Genomic DNA, 15,406 nt, shown 5'->3' with positions numbered 1-15,406 from the left:
CTCTGCCTCTGCCTCTGCCTCTGCCTCTGCCTCTGCCTCTGCCTCTGCCTCTGCCTCTGCCTCTGCCTCTGCCTCTGCCTTTGCCTTTGCCATCCACAGCATCTGCAGCTTGTTTCCTAGGCTCAGGTCAGTTCTGGGTTGCACCTGCTTCTATCTTTAGTGGCCTTGGCATCTCAATTGTCCTGGAATTTACACTGTAACAGATACTGCCCCCTTACTTAAGCTTTGCTTGGGACCTCTTTAGGGAGTCTGACTTGTGTAAGCCCCAGCTGCTCTCCATGACCCCTCTAATCTTGCAGTTCTCATCACCAATAACACCTGAGAGTATATTAGACATTACCAACTTCAGCTGACAGCTTTGGACCAGAAATGGACCACAGATTCTGTGTTTTAACCATGAATAAATAACTGCTAGAAGATATCACCTCACTGAGGCTAGTCTCTTTTTAATCACAGCCGACTTTGCAGGCCCAGATAACCAGCATGGATTGTACCAGTACTTTAGTGATATTGGTCTCTTGTTAATTACAACTGAGTCTTCAATATCATTGACCAGAAACCACAGAGTCTTGATCCAAAATATAACACAGACAGCCTCAATAGATTCTTTAAAGGACTCTCAAACTTTCCTCTAAGACTTTGTAGGTCACTCCTATGTTTGCATTTATCTCACATTATCTTCCAAGTTGCCCCTGAACATCTATCTCACTAAGCTCTGATCCCTCAATGGCTTTTTCAGACCAAATTCCTAAATTCTTCCACCCTGCTCCCAGATAAAACCCTATAATGTGGTCAGATCCATCCCAGCAATGCCCCACTCTTGGTACCAATTTCTGTAACTGTTAAGTATAGAGGTAAGGGTTTACTTGGGATAGGTATCCTGAGCACAGTCCATTACAGAGAAAAGTCATGACTGACACAAAGGAGTGTGAAGGCAGGAACTGACAACTCATGGAGGAATGCTGGCTCAGCTTGCTTTCTCTTACAGTCTAGGACTCAATGCCAGGGTGGTGTTTGAAATGTGCTGGGCCCTCCTACATCAATAATTAATCCAGAAAATGCCAGAGAGAAATATCTACAAGCCAGTCTTCTTCCCAGATGACCCTAGCTAGTTTCTAGTTAAAAAAAAAACAAAAACAAACCAAAACAACCACAAAAAACCCACGCAGATAACAAAACCAATATTAATTATTTAAAAGTAATTATGTTTACTCATGATACTACTTAAAAACCTAAGTTATTGTGTTCCTGAGTACACTAAGTCAATATTAAATTATTGTATGTCTTCACCAAAATCAACTGAAAAATCTTTCTTTCTTTCTTTCTTTCTTTCTTTCTTTCTTTCTTCTTTCTTCTTTCTTTCTTTTTCTTTCTTTCACATGAGTTGAGGTGTATGACAGTCGTTTGCGACTACTGGGGCATTAGCTCTCCATGTGCTACTGTGCATTATAATTGTTTAGGTGACAGAATCCTGTTTTCTTATTTGGGGAATCTGAAGTTTCTAAGCACCCTTATATTTAATATCCAGAGCACTTTAGAAATGTTTTCTACACATTTATATTTGAATTAACTTTGTCTGAATTCATTTGTGTGAATAGCAAACACTAGTTGGTTAGAAAAAAAGGCTTAAGATTGTTTATGCCTCTGTTCAATTACATATTTGTTTGTACCTGACATTGATTACTCATAGACAGATATGCTTTTGCCAAAATGCAAAGGCAGATGTGAAACCTAGTTTTGATAAATATCTTATTTTGAAAATCCCCTATAATGTTAATAGGTATATAACAGGTATAGAGAAGTTTATGAATAATTTTGTTACCTATAGACTTTTTAGCCACAAAAATCTTCTCAATTATTTTAAAGAAACCCATACTAATGGTCTTAGTTCTTAGAAATGATTCAGCTTTCTTAAATAACACAAGTAATTTTAGGACCACCAGCAATTTCAGATCTTACCCCCCCCCTTTTTTTGGCCTGTTCTTTTTAATTTTTATTATTGGATATTTTATTTATTTACATTTCAAATGTTATCCCCTTTCCTGATTTCTCCCTCCCCCCAGAAACTGCCTATCCCATCCCCCCTCCTGCTGCTTCTATGAGGGTACACCCCACCCACCCACCCACTCCTGTCTTCCTGCCCTGGCATTCCATTACAATGGGGCATCGAGCCTTCATGGACCAAGGGTCTCTTCTCCCATTGATGCCCAACAAGGCCATCCTCTACTACATATATGGCTGGAGCCATGGGTCCCTCCATGTCTACTCCTTGGTTGGTGGTTTAGACCCTGGGAGCTTTGGTTGGTTGATCTTGTTGTTCTTCCTATGGGTTGCAAATCTCTTCAGCTCCTTCAGTCCTTTCTCTAACTCCTCCACTGGGAACTTCATGCTGAGTCCAGTGGTTGGCTTAGTGTTTATTGTTTTTGCATGTTTGCTTGTTTTTAAAATTGATTGGCCTCAAACTCATTAAGTAACTGAAAATGACCTTTAACTTCTGATCCTCCTGCCTCCACTGCCCAGTGGTGGGATTGCAAGAATGGATCACCACATCTGTTTTTTGTTATTTTTGTTTTCTGTTTGTTTGTTTTGTTTTTGTAGTGTTTGCTTTATTTTAATTTTTTTATGGTAGGAAATCCAAACCAGGGCCTTCTATACATTATGTATGCTGACATATGTTCCTAGTCCTTCACATCTCTTTTATAGCAACTTGTGAAATGTTGCCAGTTCTAGGCATATGATATTTGCCACCCCCATGTGGATTGTAGAATCCTGGAGGAAAACATGGGTGTGTGGTTGAATGGAATTTTGCATGCTCAGCATCCTTCAAGATTGGCCAATGTCGTTTGCCTTTGTGGTCACAGCACCTTGTACATCTTCAGGGTGGCATGCATCCTGGCTTTGTCCTCTACTTCCCTCTTATTCTGTGATGCTGGATAATTGTCAGCATTGGTATCTCAGTTTCAGCCATCTTTTGTAGAAAAATACTTTTCAACTACGTCATCTTCATGTTATAATTTCATACATGGCCCTGAACATTGTTTCTTTTTGCTATATATTGATGGCATTGTGGTTAAGAGAGAAGTCTAATGCTGCAAACATTTATTATGCCATATGTGCAACAACTCACAGGAAAATGACTAACTCCTCTGTTTATTTGCAGCAGCGAATCACCATTGAACCAGGCACATCTTATAGGCTTCAAGGGCTGAAACCAAACAGCCTGTACTACTTCCGTCTCTCTGCACGCTCTCCTCAAGGCCTGGGTGCTTCTACAGCTGAAATATCAGCTAGAACCATGCAATCAAGTAGGTGTCTCTCTTTGCTACCTTGTTGCCCATTTCTCTCTAGGAAATGTTTTAACATTTGGTTTTTTTGTTTTGTTTTGTTTTTTGTTTTGTTTTTTTTGTTCTGTTTTGAACTAAAGAACAAACCTGCTAGTGTGCTGAGTCTTCAGCAACTATCTATGTTGATATATATATATATATATATATATATATATATATATATATATATATTCACATAAATACACATACATACACACACACTCCTCTGGATACAGGACACAGATAGGACCCATGTTGTTTCCAAACATGGCATAAATAATAGACCCTCCATTACACTTCCTAAATACAAAATTTCTGAGAAGCTATTTGACTTTCATAGCTAGGAAATGGGTGCAGTAGGTAGATCTGTCCTCATCCAGTAAATGATGTGGCTGCAAGAGCTGGGCAGTGGTGGCACACGCCTTTAATCCCAGCACTTGGGAGAAAGAGGTAGGTGGATTTCTGAGTTTGAGGGCAGCCTGGTCTACAGAGTGAGTTCCAGGACAGCCAGGGCTACACAGAGAAACCCTGTTTCAAAAACAAAAATCAGGTTGAAAACACTGCAGAGAAATCAGGCCAGAGCACATCAAAGTATGGAGTGGCAAAAAGCAAAATGATTTCCTTTTAAAAACCAGTGATTAGCATGTATTTGTTCCTACTCGGGAGGAAGGCTCAGTGCATATGACCGGTTTCTTACTCCGGGAGAGTCCATGTAGACATTGGGAATATTCACAGAAAATCTCAGTTTAGATAAATCTGCGGATAATGGAATAATCATGGGCACATCTGCGCCCTGGATGCTATTTTGCTTCCTTAACTTCATTCTCTTTTGAGCTTGCATGCCTCAGCGTAGCCAAGTTTGTTATAATGGGGTTTTACAATACCCAGAACATGTTGTTTTCTATAAATATTGTCTAAAAGATTGTTTGTGATGGAACATATGATGGTTTATAATGCTGCCATTCGCTCTTTATTAAGTATTAACAATTAACCATCCACTCAATTTATCTTGAACAATTTTACAGCTACTGTGTGGAATTTTTGTGTGTAGTATTTTAACTGTATTTCCTGACATTGTGATGTATAGGTGTAATTTGATGGTAAATAATTGCTCAGAAGATGGCTGTCTTATGTTAGAATGGACAGTAAAAGTGTATGCTTTAGCTCTTATGTAAATCTACTTTAGATAAATTACTGCATCCAAAAAAAAAAAAAGAAAGAAAGAAAAAAAAGGAACTGAATGTAAACCATATAAATATATAAATAATATAAATCATGATTCTTTGGTGGGGGGTAACTAGGTATTTTTAATTGCTGTGTTATTGACCTTTTGTAAGGGATAGCTGATTAATACCAATTTTACCAAAATTTGCTGGTGGGATCTAATTCTTTACTAGCAATGGTGTCACAAGAAGAGTTATAATAAAAAAGCTGAAAGCTGACAATAGGGTAAGTACAGTCAGAACCAACAAGCCTGACCTTGCCCTCGGTAGGTAAATCTCAGCCTGTGCATTCTCATTCCTTAGTGATTCTGCATGCTCATTTTATTTGGGCTACAGTCAATGTTAGATTAATGCTTTTCCTTAAAACTGGTCAGGCTGCCAGATAGGGTAAGCCCTTCTATGTTTTGGGGGTTTTTCTTTTTCCTTTTGTTTTCTTTTTTTTTTTTTCTTTCTTCATTGACTTCAGTAGGAGGGCATCTATCAGTTACTGGGTTTTTTTTGTTGTTGTTGTTGTTCACTTAAACATCCTTCCATGAGTGCTCATTCAATGAGTGCTGTGGATAGATTTTCTTTTTTCTAGAATGTGAAAAGAAGCACATGGAATAGTTATGGAAATGGTATTTCTGGAATCTCAGGTTTACAGAAATAGGATTATTTGATGTCTGGGTGCTAGTCAGTTTAGTGGGGATGGGAGATACCAAGGAATTGGTTTAGAAGAAGAATTTAAATTGCAGGTAGGTGATTTTATTTGAGGCTCTCTGATCACATGGTTTCATTTCCATACATCTCCCCCATTTGTTATTTAACAGTTATTTTGACCATTGATTCATATTTTTTGTTTACTCATGTTACTAAGCCAAGGTTCATAAATTTATGTTAAAAATTTTAAGTTTCAAAGTATTGTTTTTGTTTTTTTTCTGCCCTTATTGTTCGTTTATTTATTTTTGCCTTTTCTTTTGTTTTATCATTTTTTTCCAACCACTCCTGTCCTTTCACTCAAATCCTCCTTTAACTCACTACCAAAATAAGAGCCATCAGCTCCTCCTCAAGATATTAGTTGTACCAGCCCAAGTTCCACTAGTATTTTGGTAAGTTGGCAACCTCCACCAGTGGAAAAACAGAATGGCATTATCACTGAATACTCCCTCAAGTATGCTGCAGTGGATGGGGAAGACTACAAGCCTCATGAGATTTTGGGAATTCCTTCGGATACTACCAAATACCTTTTGGAACAGCTGGAAAAATGGACTGAATACCGGATCACTGTGACTGCCCACACAGATGTCGGCCCTGGCCCTGAGAGCTTGTCCGTGTTGATTCGAACCGATGAAGATGGTATGTTGCCTCCGCTCCGTCAGGTCGCTCCTTCTGACACAGTCTGGGTCTGCTATGGATAGGCTAACAGTTATTCTTTTTAAATTTTTTTCTGCTCATCACTTTTGATCCAACATTTTTATTATGTAACTTTTTTGCCAAAGACCTGTCTTTCCAACATCCTGGGCTTTTTTTTTCTTATTTTCTTGTTCAATTTCAATGCAACAGTTTTCTACCTTTTAAAGGGACACTTTGCTCTTATGGTCCTATGATCCAGATTTTCTCTGTACCTCCAACTAATGTCTCCTGTGTTTTTCTTGGCATTTTTATTAAATTCTCTTTCATTGTGGAATTAACATTCAAAACTGCCACCTTCTTACTGTCCTTTGTCTTGTGATTTTTGGCACCTGTTGTATGGAACGGCCACTTGATATGAGAAAAAAAGAGAGAAGAATCCATATAGTCAAGCATCTTTTTATTCCGCTATTAAGACAAAAACGTTAAAAAACACACAACTGTCAACAATCTGTTTTTGTTATTATTTCAGTACAATACTTCTTTGTGCTTTAATGCTTTGGACCACAAAGCATCTTCCTTGGCTTTTGTACATTTTTTTTTTACATGTTTTTCTATTTCTCTGATACTCTTTTTTTTCTTCTTCTTCTTCTTCCATTTTGGTTTTTGCATCGGTCATGTTTTTTGATCTTTTCTTAAAATGTAGAGCAGATTGGTTGAGCATTTTCCTTAGTTGAAGATGTGTGTGTTCTTCAATGAAGCATAGTGGGTCTACCCATTTTTAAGAAAGCACTCTCACTGCACCGGTGGCGAGTGCCTATAATTGTCTTTTACTCATGATGTTGTTGCAGTTCCAAGTGGTCCTCCTCGAAAAGTCGAGGTGGAGGCTGTCAACGCCACAGCTGTTAAAGTCTCGTGGCGCTCACCTGTGCCCAATAAGCAGCATGGCCAGATAAGAGGATATCAGGTGCACTACGTGAAAATGGAAAATGGGGAGCCCAAGGGCCAGCCCATGCTGAAGGATGTCATGCTGGCTGATGCACAGGTGAGCCTGCTTTATTGGCTAACATTGCTTCTAGTCTGTGCCAGAATTTACCCTTTTGTGCTTTAAAAACTATTCTACTAAAAATTCTAGACTTAAAAACCCATTGGTATGTATTTTAAATTAAAAGTAACGTCAACTAAAATTAATCTGAAATATATTGCTTTTAAGTTTAATTAAAAGTCACTTTTAAAAAAATAGATATTATGTTCTTTATGTTTGGGTCTAAATTGACATTCCTCACTTCAAGAAATAATGATGAGCCTAACTAAATCACAATAAGGTATTCCAAGCTACACTTGGGTCGATAGAATCTACCTTCTGCTGTGTTTAAATTACTTGGACCAAGGTTGATCTAATTCCTTAATGTCTGACGTTTTAGTAGAGAAGAGACATTTTTATTCAGGGGAAGGAACTCAGCATTTTATTTTATTTTGCCTTTCATCAGGTCATATATTTTATGGGAATAATTGTTTTCTGTCTCAGGAAGTGAAGATAATGACTTTCATGATAAAAATTAAATTAAGGTTTCCAAGAGAATAAATATAATCTCCTGTTCTGAACCACGTTAAGAGAATTACTAGTGAGCTGGGGAAATGCCCAGTTAGTGCAAGTGTTTCCAAAGAAAACCTGAATGTAGTCCCCAGAATCTACCCATGAACAAGCCAAGTGTGGTATATACAGTTGTAATCCTAGAAGTTGAAAATGGAAATGGCTTGGTATTCTGGCCAGCCAGACTAACCTACTTGGCAAGTTCAAGGCTAGTCAGAAACCTATCTCAAAATAAGGTCAACAATAAGCCTAATAACAATACCAAGCTGGTGCCCTGACCTCTACAATCACACAGGGGTGCATACATCCTCGCTTATGCATGCATCCATTCAATCCTGTACACACAGTTGCATAGACAGCCTATACCAACAAAGGCATTATTAATAATGCGTAATTTCATGTTTGAAATGTCCTGTTGACCTTGGGGAAGTGGTTTACAACCATGGTGTCCCTGACTGGTTTTGTAGTCAGTTATTTAAAGCAAAGCATATAACATTTTCATTTTCCCTATAGGTTATGGTTATTTAAAATAATCCCCCTAAATGAATATATAATTATTTATCTACTTGTCACTCAAGTGTTTTCCTGGGAGGAAGAGGAAAACTCCAGCTTCTAACTGCTCTGCTAGAAATGTCCCATAACCCAGAGCCCTTCTGACAGTGGTGGGATACTGGGGCTACAGGATATGTAGATGGTTGATATTTTGCTTAAGTACATGGTGACTGATCAGGAAAAAGGATGAAGTTTGTGAAAATTTAAAATTTGAAATGAAAATGTCTTTTATGTGAGCATGAAAACATCAGAAACAGAATGAAAACTTCTACACAAGTTTGCCCAGTTTTATCTTCTTTTACCTCTGAAAATATGAGGCAATATGTACGTCTACTGTGCTAATGAACGCATTTACCCATAAAAGTCGTTATGCTGTCAGCTCACAGAACTGTTTATGTTTGCTTCTGTTTTGGATCATCCTAACTAAAAGCCTGAAGGAGTCTATGTGTGGCACAGTCCTAAGGCTCAGACCTCTTACTACTTTGCAGTAATTTCTGCAAACACAGCTGATGTAATGCATCGTATATCTTTGACATGAGAAAGGGCTTTTGACAACTCTTTTCATTATAGATATGTATTTTATTCTAGCCTTGTTAAAATATGTAGGTATTCTTTCAGTCAATATTTTGAGAAAATTGCTGATTTCATTTTAAGATAAATTAAGAAAATAAATTAATGTTTACTCAGCTAATAACTAATATATTTACTAAATATATATAAAACAAAGGGAGAGACAGTCTTCACAGTGAAATTAATGACTATGGTTTCTCATCAGAATAAAAGCAATGGGACTGTCTAAAAGGAGAGTGTTAGGATTTGTTTAATAGTTTGCAGATATTTGACATATCTGAAAATATAGCCTCAAACATCACTTAAAATTATATGTAGATATCAATTATATGTCAACCTTTTATGCATAACTAGTCCTTTTCCTACTTAGTGACTTCTACCATTTGGGTAGTTCTCACAATTTCTGTTCTCAGATACTTTACATTCTAACTATTACTTAGAAGTCTCAACCAGTGAGATCTAATGAGCTTTGGAATGTGGGTTAAATTTATCAATTTTATCAATATTAATTGTTAATATTTAACTCAATGATAGTGATTATATTGCAATTGACATGTGATATATTTTATCTAAAACAAATTGCAATTTCAAAAAATTGTTGAAAAGGAAAAAATTGGTAGAGTGTAAAAAAAGGCAGATTTGGGCCTTGTTTTAACCTCTTCTATGCATATATTTGCTTACAAGCACAGGTTTTAATAAATATTAAATATTACTGTATGTATATCTGTATATGTATACACACACATTTTTAAACCTAATTGTTTTAGTTCATAGAACTACTGAATCAATTCCCAGTGAGCCTTTGAGTCTTGTTATGACACAGTTGTAAATCCAGCCAACTTTACCTCAGACTCATACCCACTGGTGTTTTGGTATCTTACAGTTCCCCAAATGCTTTCTTCATTCAAATATCCAGAAAATTCCATGGTCAGTGGAATAAAATGGATACATAGTAAAGAAATTTTATATAAACAGAATGAAAAGAGCCCATTAACGGTTCACAATGATAATTATAAACTCCAAAAAGGAGATTTTAAAACTAAATCAATCTCAAATGCTAGAGAACCATCAAAAATCTACATGATTTTTTATAATTTTTTAAATCTATATTGTACTGCTCTTAAAGTAGAATATTTCTATAATGTAATGATAATAACATCATTGTTGCTATTTTAAAATATCTAAATTTGGGAACATTATAAAACTTCATCTCATAATCAATATATTTAACATAATATTAATATTTATATATCAGTATACTATATGCAGTTAATATAATTAAGTAATATAATTTGTCCATTGGATTAGTGATTAATAAAATATATTTATTAAAAATAAAAAAATAAATAAAACTCCATCTCCACCTTTATTGTTATATAGCTAATAAATTTATGTTTTTCTCTCTTCTGTTTATTAATTTTCTTCCCTAATTTTTCTCTCCATTTAATTTGTGTTTCTTGACTCTTCATTGAAATTTAAGTACCTCTCACAAGTCTTCATTGAAACTTAAGTAGTTTTAATCTGTAGTAATTTAAACAGTTAAAATTACTTGTTTAACTATTTAAAATACTTAAATTAATTATACAACCCATGAAAAAAGTAAAACTTGCTGACATAAGCAGTTTGAGGTCAGCAACATTAGATTGTTTTCTGTGGCTTGCTTGCTTTTTCAATAAGCCATATTGCTAGTTGATAGATAGATGTGCCAGTTTGAGCAGTAACATAGCACATATTTACCTTAACCCCCTTAAAGGTGAGAATGTCTACAGTATAATGCATCTATTCTTTGGAATGTTATTGTATATGTTGCTTTGAAGACTGTATTTTCCTATTTTAAATTAAAGGAGGCTAACATCATTTTTTATAAGGGTACAAGTTTCTCTTCATTTCTTTTTATTTTGTCCCCTTCCCCAACTTTCTTAACCTCAATCAGTGGGAATTTGATGATACTACTGAACATGTGAGTAGATTTTTGCTGTTTGGCCAAAAAATCAGACCTTATATGCTTGTGTTTCTCCAGCATCAGCCTTTCACTTACTCATGATTTGATATCACATTTGCATGAACTAATGGACTGTTGTTAATTCATCTTAACAATGTATGCACTTTTCAGTTTGTTTCTGGTTTTGTGAAATGAGCATGGTGCTACTGGTTGTCTAATAAAGGTCATGCACTTATAGCATTTATTTTGGTTTCTGGTACTAATTATGCCATGTGACACAGTTAGAGGAAGCATGCTGCAAATGGAGTTGTCACATATGGGTCATGTCACGTGTTTGATGTAGGTTACTAATATTTTCTACACCAGGGTTGTTCAGTCATTATATCACACAGTATAGTTATGACACTAATTAACTCCATCTATACCTGGCTAAATTTTTGTCACATATAGAAAACAATGAATGGCAATAAGTGAGACTTGTCAAGAAGTAAAAAGAGTTTCACTGAGGGAGGGTGCTGTTTATTACATATACATAGCTTTAGTTACTTGTAAAGGGCCTATTCTATGTAAGATATTCATGTGATAGGACATCTACCACCTAAGTACTTACAGGAAACAGTACAAAGACTAGGGATATATATATATATATATATATATATATATATATATATATATATATATATATGAAACAGTTATAAATTGGAGCCAAAAAATATCCTAAATAAAGGTGTAATGCCATGGAAATCAGTGGCAATGCTCATATGGTTATAATTTCAGAAATAACTGTGCAAGATGGCAATATAGTTGAGAACTGAAACAATGCTCTGTAGTTCCAAAGGTGACAATATTTAGGTATATTTGGGCTAAGAAAGATGTGTTACCTGTTTGTAGTGGTGCACAGCAGGTGCAGCCATGGAGATGAGTGGGACTGACCTCTGGTCATATGACTATGAACCGACTAGTTGGACAAAAACAAAAGCTTTTTATAATAAAACTACTGTGAAATGGAGCAAAGAGGTAAACTTTGACAGCTTAGGTGTCAGAAGACTCCATTTTGTCTTGGAGAGATATTGAAACATAGTAAAATGAAAAATCATATAAAGGTTACAAAAAGCATTTTTCCTTTCTTAGGCTGAATAGAATTAGCATTAATTAATCTTTTGGTATTCATTATTACACTATATGCAAAGCATATAGAGTTAAATGTGCTGTAAACATTGACCCTGAAAAACTTGTGGTCTCTCAGGACAAATGGCCATAATGCCAATCAAAGTGTTTTAAATGCTAGAGTGCCATGAGACCTAACATATAAATATTTATTGCCAAAGCACAAGACTCCTTTTTCAGTTCTTGGAAAATATAAATAGTATATCAGATATCATAAAATTGAGTACAAAGCAATATCGTATGTGGCTAAGATCCATAGTTAGAAACACACTTATGATATGATCCAGTGTATATATGTGTTTGAAAGAAATGAAAGTTTTATAAAACCATATTTATATTAAAATATGTAATGAACTCAACATTTTATGCTCACATCCATTGAATTTCTTACTTTATTTGAAACTGCTCATGGTTGATTAAACTGATTTCATGATACCCAGAGCTGAACACTACCTCATTGAAAAAACAGCAATTTAATGGGTAAATTGGAGCATTAAAAGACAAAAAGTTCATGAAGAACAATAGATATTTTTCTAATGTCTTCATGAAGTGACCAAAATCCAGCAAAATTTGAGGGAGCAGAAATGAAAAGGATCAGATTGAGCAACATTTAAGACAAAACTCGACAGAAGCTTGCTGATGAAGACCTTAAAGAGGGGTGGTGGAAGGTTGAAGAGGTGTCATCAGTCATAAAACCATGGAAGTGATCAGGGAGAGTCTACTCTGGGGATTGCTTTCCAGGTTTTCCAGTTGAACTTAAGACGATATGTCACAGGGAGACAACAAAATAGATTCTATATTGCATTGCTACTTAAAGCAGAGGGCCAAGTTGGGGCTGCACATTAGTTTGGGATATAGCGAGAAATATTTTCAGTTCGAAAATAAATGCAGTTATTTTTCCAAGTCTAGAAGGCAATGAGGCTGATGGCACTAGGACAAGTCCTTAAGAACACAGACTTTTAGGAGGCAAGAGTATAAAGTGGGACAAGAGGTGATGAGAGGCAGAAGGATTGCTGACTTTTCAAGTGGTCACCCTGCTTCACAGAGGAGTCCAATACCACCATGCAAATGCAATCCACTTAAAGACAGAAAATGTAGCTCAAGTATTAGCATGATTGTGATAGTTGTGTTATGGTCTCCGAAGACTCTAGCAGTATATAGGACTCCAGTTTCAATGTATATTATATACCTTATCCCATAACAACTGGAAAAAGAGAACGACACAGGGATAAAATATCTCTAAATTATGAATGAAAACTGTGTGGTAGAATCAAAGTTTCCACATACTTGATAATAGAACTTCTTCTATACGCCAAGGTTGTCTGCTATCCAGCAGTAATCTTGGGAGATCTCATCAAGAGGTTAGCATCTATACCATCATTGTTTCTGAATATCCAGCTTTTCTACCATGGTATATAATACTGCTCACCAGTGAGTGTCCTCTGTGACAGCATTTCAAGGTCCTAAAGATAAAATATATATTTTCTGAAAATGTCCATCTATGTGCCTGAATAAAGTCTTCAAGCACTCAACAGGATGATATTTGAAATGTTTCAATTTCCACAATGATGATATTCTTATTCTTTTGAGAAAGTACCCTGTCAAAGCTGTCATATTCGGCCTCAGCTTCAGCAGTAATGTTCCGTGGAACCCATAAATTGCTTTGCCAAGAAAATTCCTACTGTATTTCATGCGGCCTTGTTCACTCACTCCTTACTCATTCAGGTTCCCTTTAGTTTGGGAAGATAATAATATTGAATACTTTTTAAAAATATATTCATAATCAACTTGAAAATATAGCTGTGCAAAAGAGTGAAGTAGTTTGTTAATTGCTCCATATATGTTTTGTCTGTATGGAATGTATATGGATCTAAAAACAAAAACAAAACAAAACAAACACAAACACCAAGACAAGTTGCTAGCCAGGGCTCCAGCTAAAGAATTAAGTAACATCCAATTTACAGACACATTTCAATGATAGTCTTAAACCAATAAGGGTTCTGGACCCTTATTAAAGAAAATTAAGAATTTTCAGAGTTAGTTTTCCAAATTATCAGAAATAATTAAGCACACATTACTGATCTCATAAACTCAAGTTTCAATCATAATTGTATGAGCGCTCGCTAAATATCCAGAATATTCTCTTCATTGTGTGACGACTTTTGTTATCAGGCTAGATAACTAACCAGTCGTTATTTCCTGATGTCTTCAAAATATTCTTCAGCCCCAGGAAATATCTAGATTCAACAGATCAACCATTTATTTATCTAGCAACTTCCTGGGGGGCAGAAATACCATGCTGACATCTGCCCTGCCAGCAATCTAGCTACATTTCAGGGCATCACCACCTTGGGAAAATGCAGCTACAGAATAACAGCTGGTGTATTAGATAGCTGTGATATGCCAGATACAGTTGCAAGAATTTTCCTGATAAAACTTACTTATCTTTCACCCATCTGGGATTATAATATTCTAACTTTATCTTGGGAAATAAATATGTAAATGGGTAAGCACCCCTACCTTATCGAGCTTTTTTTTTTTTTATATCAAACATTTAAGAAAGTTTAAATTCAAGAATGTTAAGGAAGTCTGGTTCCAGATTTCAGTCTTAATACTTCTGAAAGCTGCTTCTGAGGATGCTCGAATACCCAACTTCACGATTAACATCCATACCCACCTCCATAGCATGAGCTGAAGGCATGGAACTTGAGTGCTTAGCATGGCTTCAGGGCATGTCCAGGCATGCACAGAAATCAGTCACCTTATTTTCCTTCAGGTTCTCCCTGGCATGCTTTAAATCACTGTTCTTGGCATGTGTCATTTCAGGACATGATCATCTCTGGGCTGCAGCCTGAAACTTCATACTCCCTTACTGTCACAGCTTACACCACCAAAGGAGATGGTGCTCGAAGCAAGCCCAAGCTAGTGTCCACCACTGGGGCAGGTAATGTCTTCTGTGCATATTTCTACCTTCAGCCAAATAGTAAACATGGATGTAAACTATGATTTTTTTTTCATTATGATACACCGAAAGAAAATAGACTGTACTAAACTATGAAGCATTTTTCTAAGGCGAGAGGAAAAAATTTATATTATTTGTAAATAATCCAAGTATTCATTCAACGAGTTATTTTTGAGCATCTATGAGTCCACTATCATTTATAGTATTAGGTATATAATAACAAAAAAGAATTTCTTCTCATTAAATTTATTTTCTGATGTGGATTAGTAAAATAGCAAGTTTGCATGTGAGAAAATGTCTTCAGGACATGTCCCTTCAGGGCAGGCCATAACCCTAGTTTTGTTTTGTTTCTTTGTTTTGAGATGGCACCTTCCTAATTATTAGCCTTTCCTGCCTTGGCCTATGCCATTGTTCTTGGCAGAGCAGATTATCAAAACTGAATGTAGAGGAGCTAGATTCATGAAGGTCTAGGAGAAAGACACCTAAGCAGAGAAGTCACACAGTGATCCAGCATCATCACAAGGATTCTCACTTTGTTTCTTTTCCTATTGTTGCAATGGGAGTTTGACAAATGTAACCTTAGAAGGAAAGGGCTGGATCATCACAATACACTGTCATATCAGAGATATCAAGGCAGAAGGAATTTGAAACAGCTGATCACATTGCATCCCCAGTCAGTAAACAACAATGAAAGCTTGTATCCTTGTATTAAGCCTATACTCAAGTCCAGGCAGTGCTGCATTT

The 15,406-nt window shown here is 36.1% G+C and overlaps 1 protein-coding gene across 50 annotated transcripts in view; it reads left to right on the top strand.

Moving 5' to 3' along the window:
* Positions 1 to 15,406, top strand: part of Ptprd (protein tyrosine phosphatase receptor type D) — a 2,152,432-nt gene that overhangs the window by 1,980,827 nt on the left and 156,199 nt on the right. For 23 of the 50 annotated variants that reach the window (XM_029539549.1, XM_029539531.1, XM_029539509.1 and 20 more), the window contains 5 exons: positions 3,161 to 3,305; positions 5,576 to 5,881; positions 6,727 to 6,920; positions 10,525 to 10,551; positions 14,527 to 14,644. In XM_029539549.1, coding sequence (XP_029395409.1) covers positions 3,161 to 3,305; positions 5,576 to 5,881; positions 6,727 to 6,920; positions 10,525 to 10,551; positions 14,527 to 14,644 — 790 coding nt within the window. The remainder of the gene's footprint in view (positions 1 to 3,160; positions 3,306 to 5,575; positions 5,882 to 6,726; positions 6,921 to 10,524; positions 10,552 to 14,526; positions 14,645 to 15,406) is intronic. The other 27 variants (XM_029539561.1, XM_029539560.1, XM_029539546.1 and 24 more) reach the window with 4 other exon arrangements.

The sequence above is a fragment of the Mus pahari genome, chromosome 6 (genome assembly GCF_900095145.1).
Source record: "Mus pahari chromosome 6, PAHARI_EIJ_v1.1, whole genome shotgun sequence".
In the NCBI taxonomy this organism is placed as follows: domain Eukaryota; kingdom Metazoa; phylum Chordata; class Mammalia; order Rodentia; family Muridae; genus Mus; species Mus pahari.
This window is presented reverse-complemented; position numbering and strand designations above follow the sequence as displayed.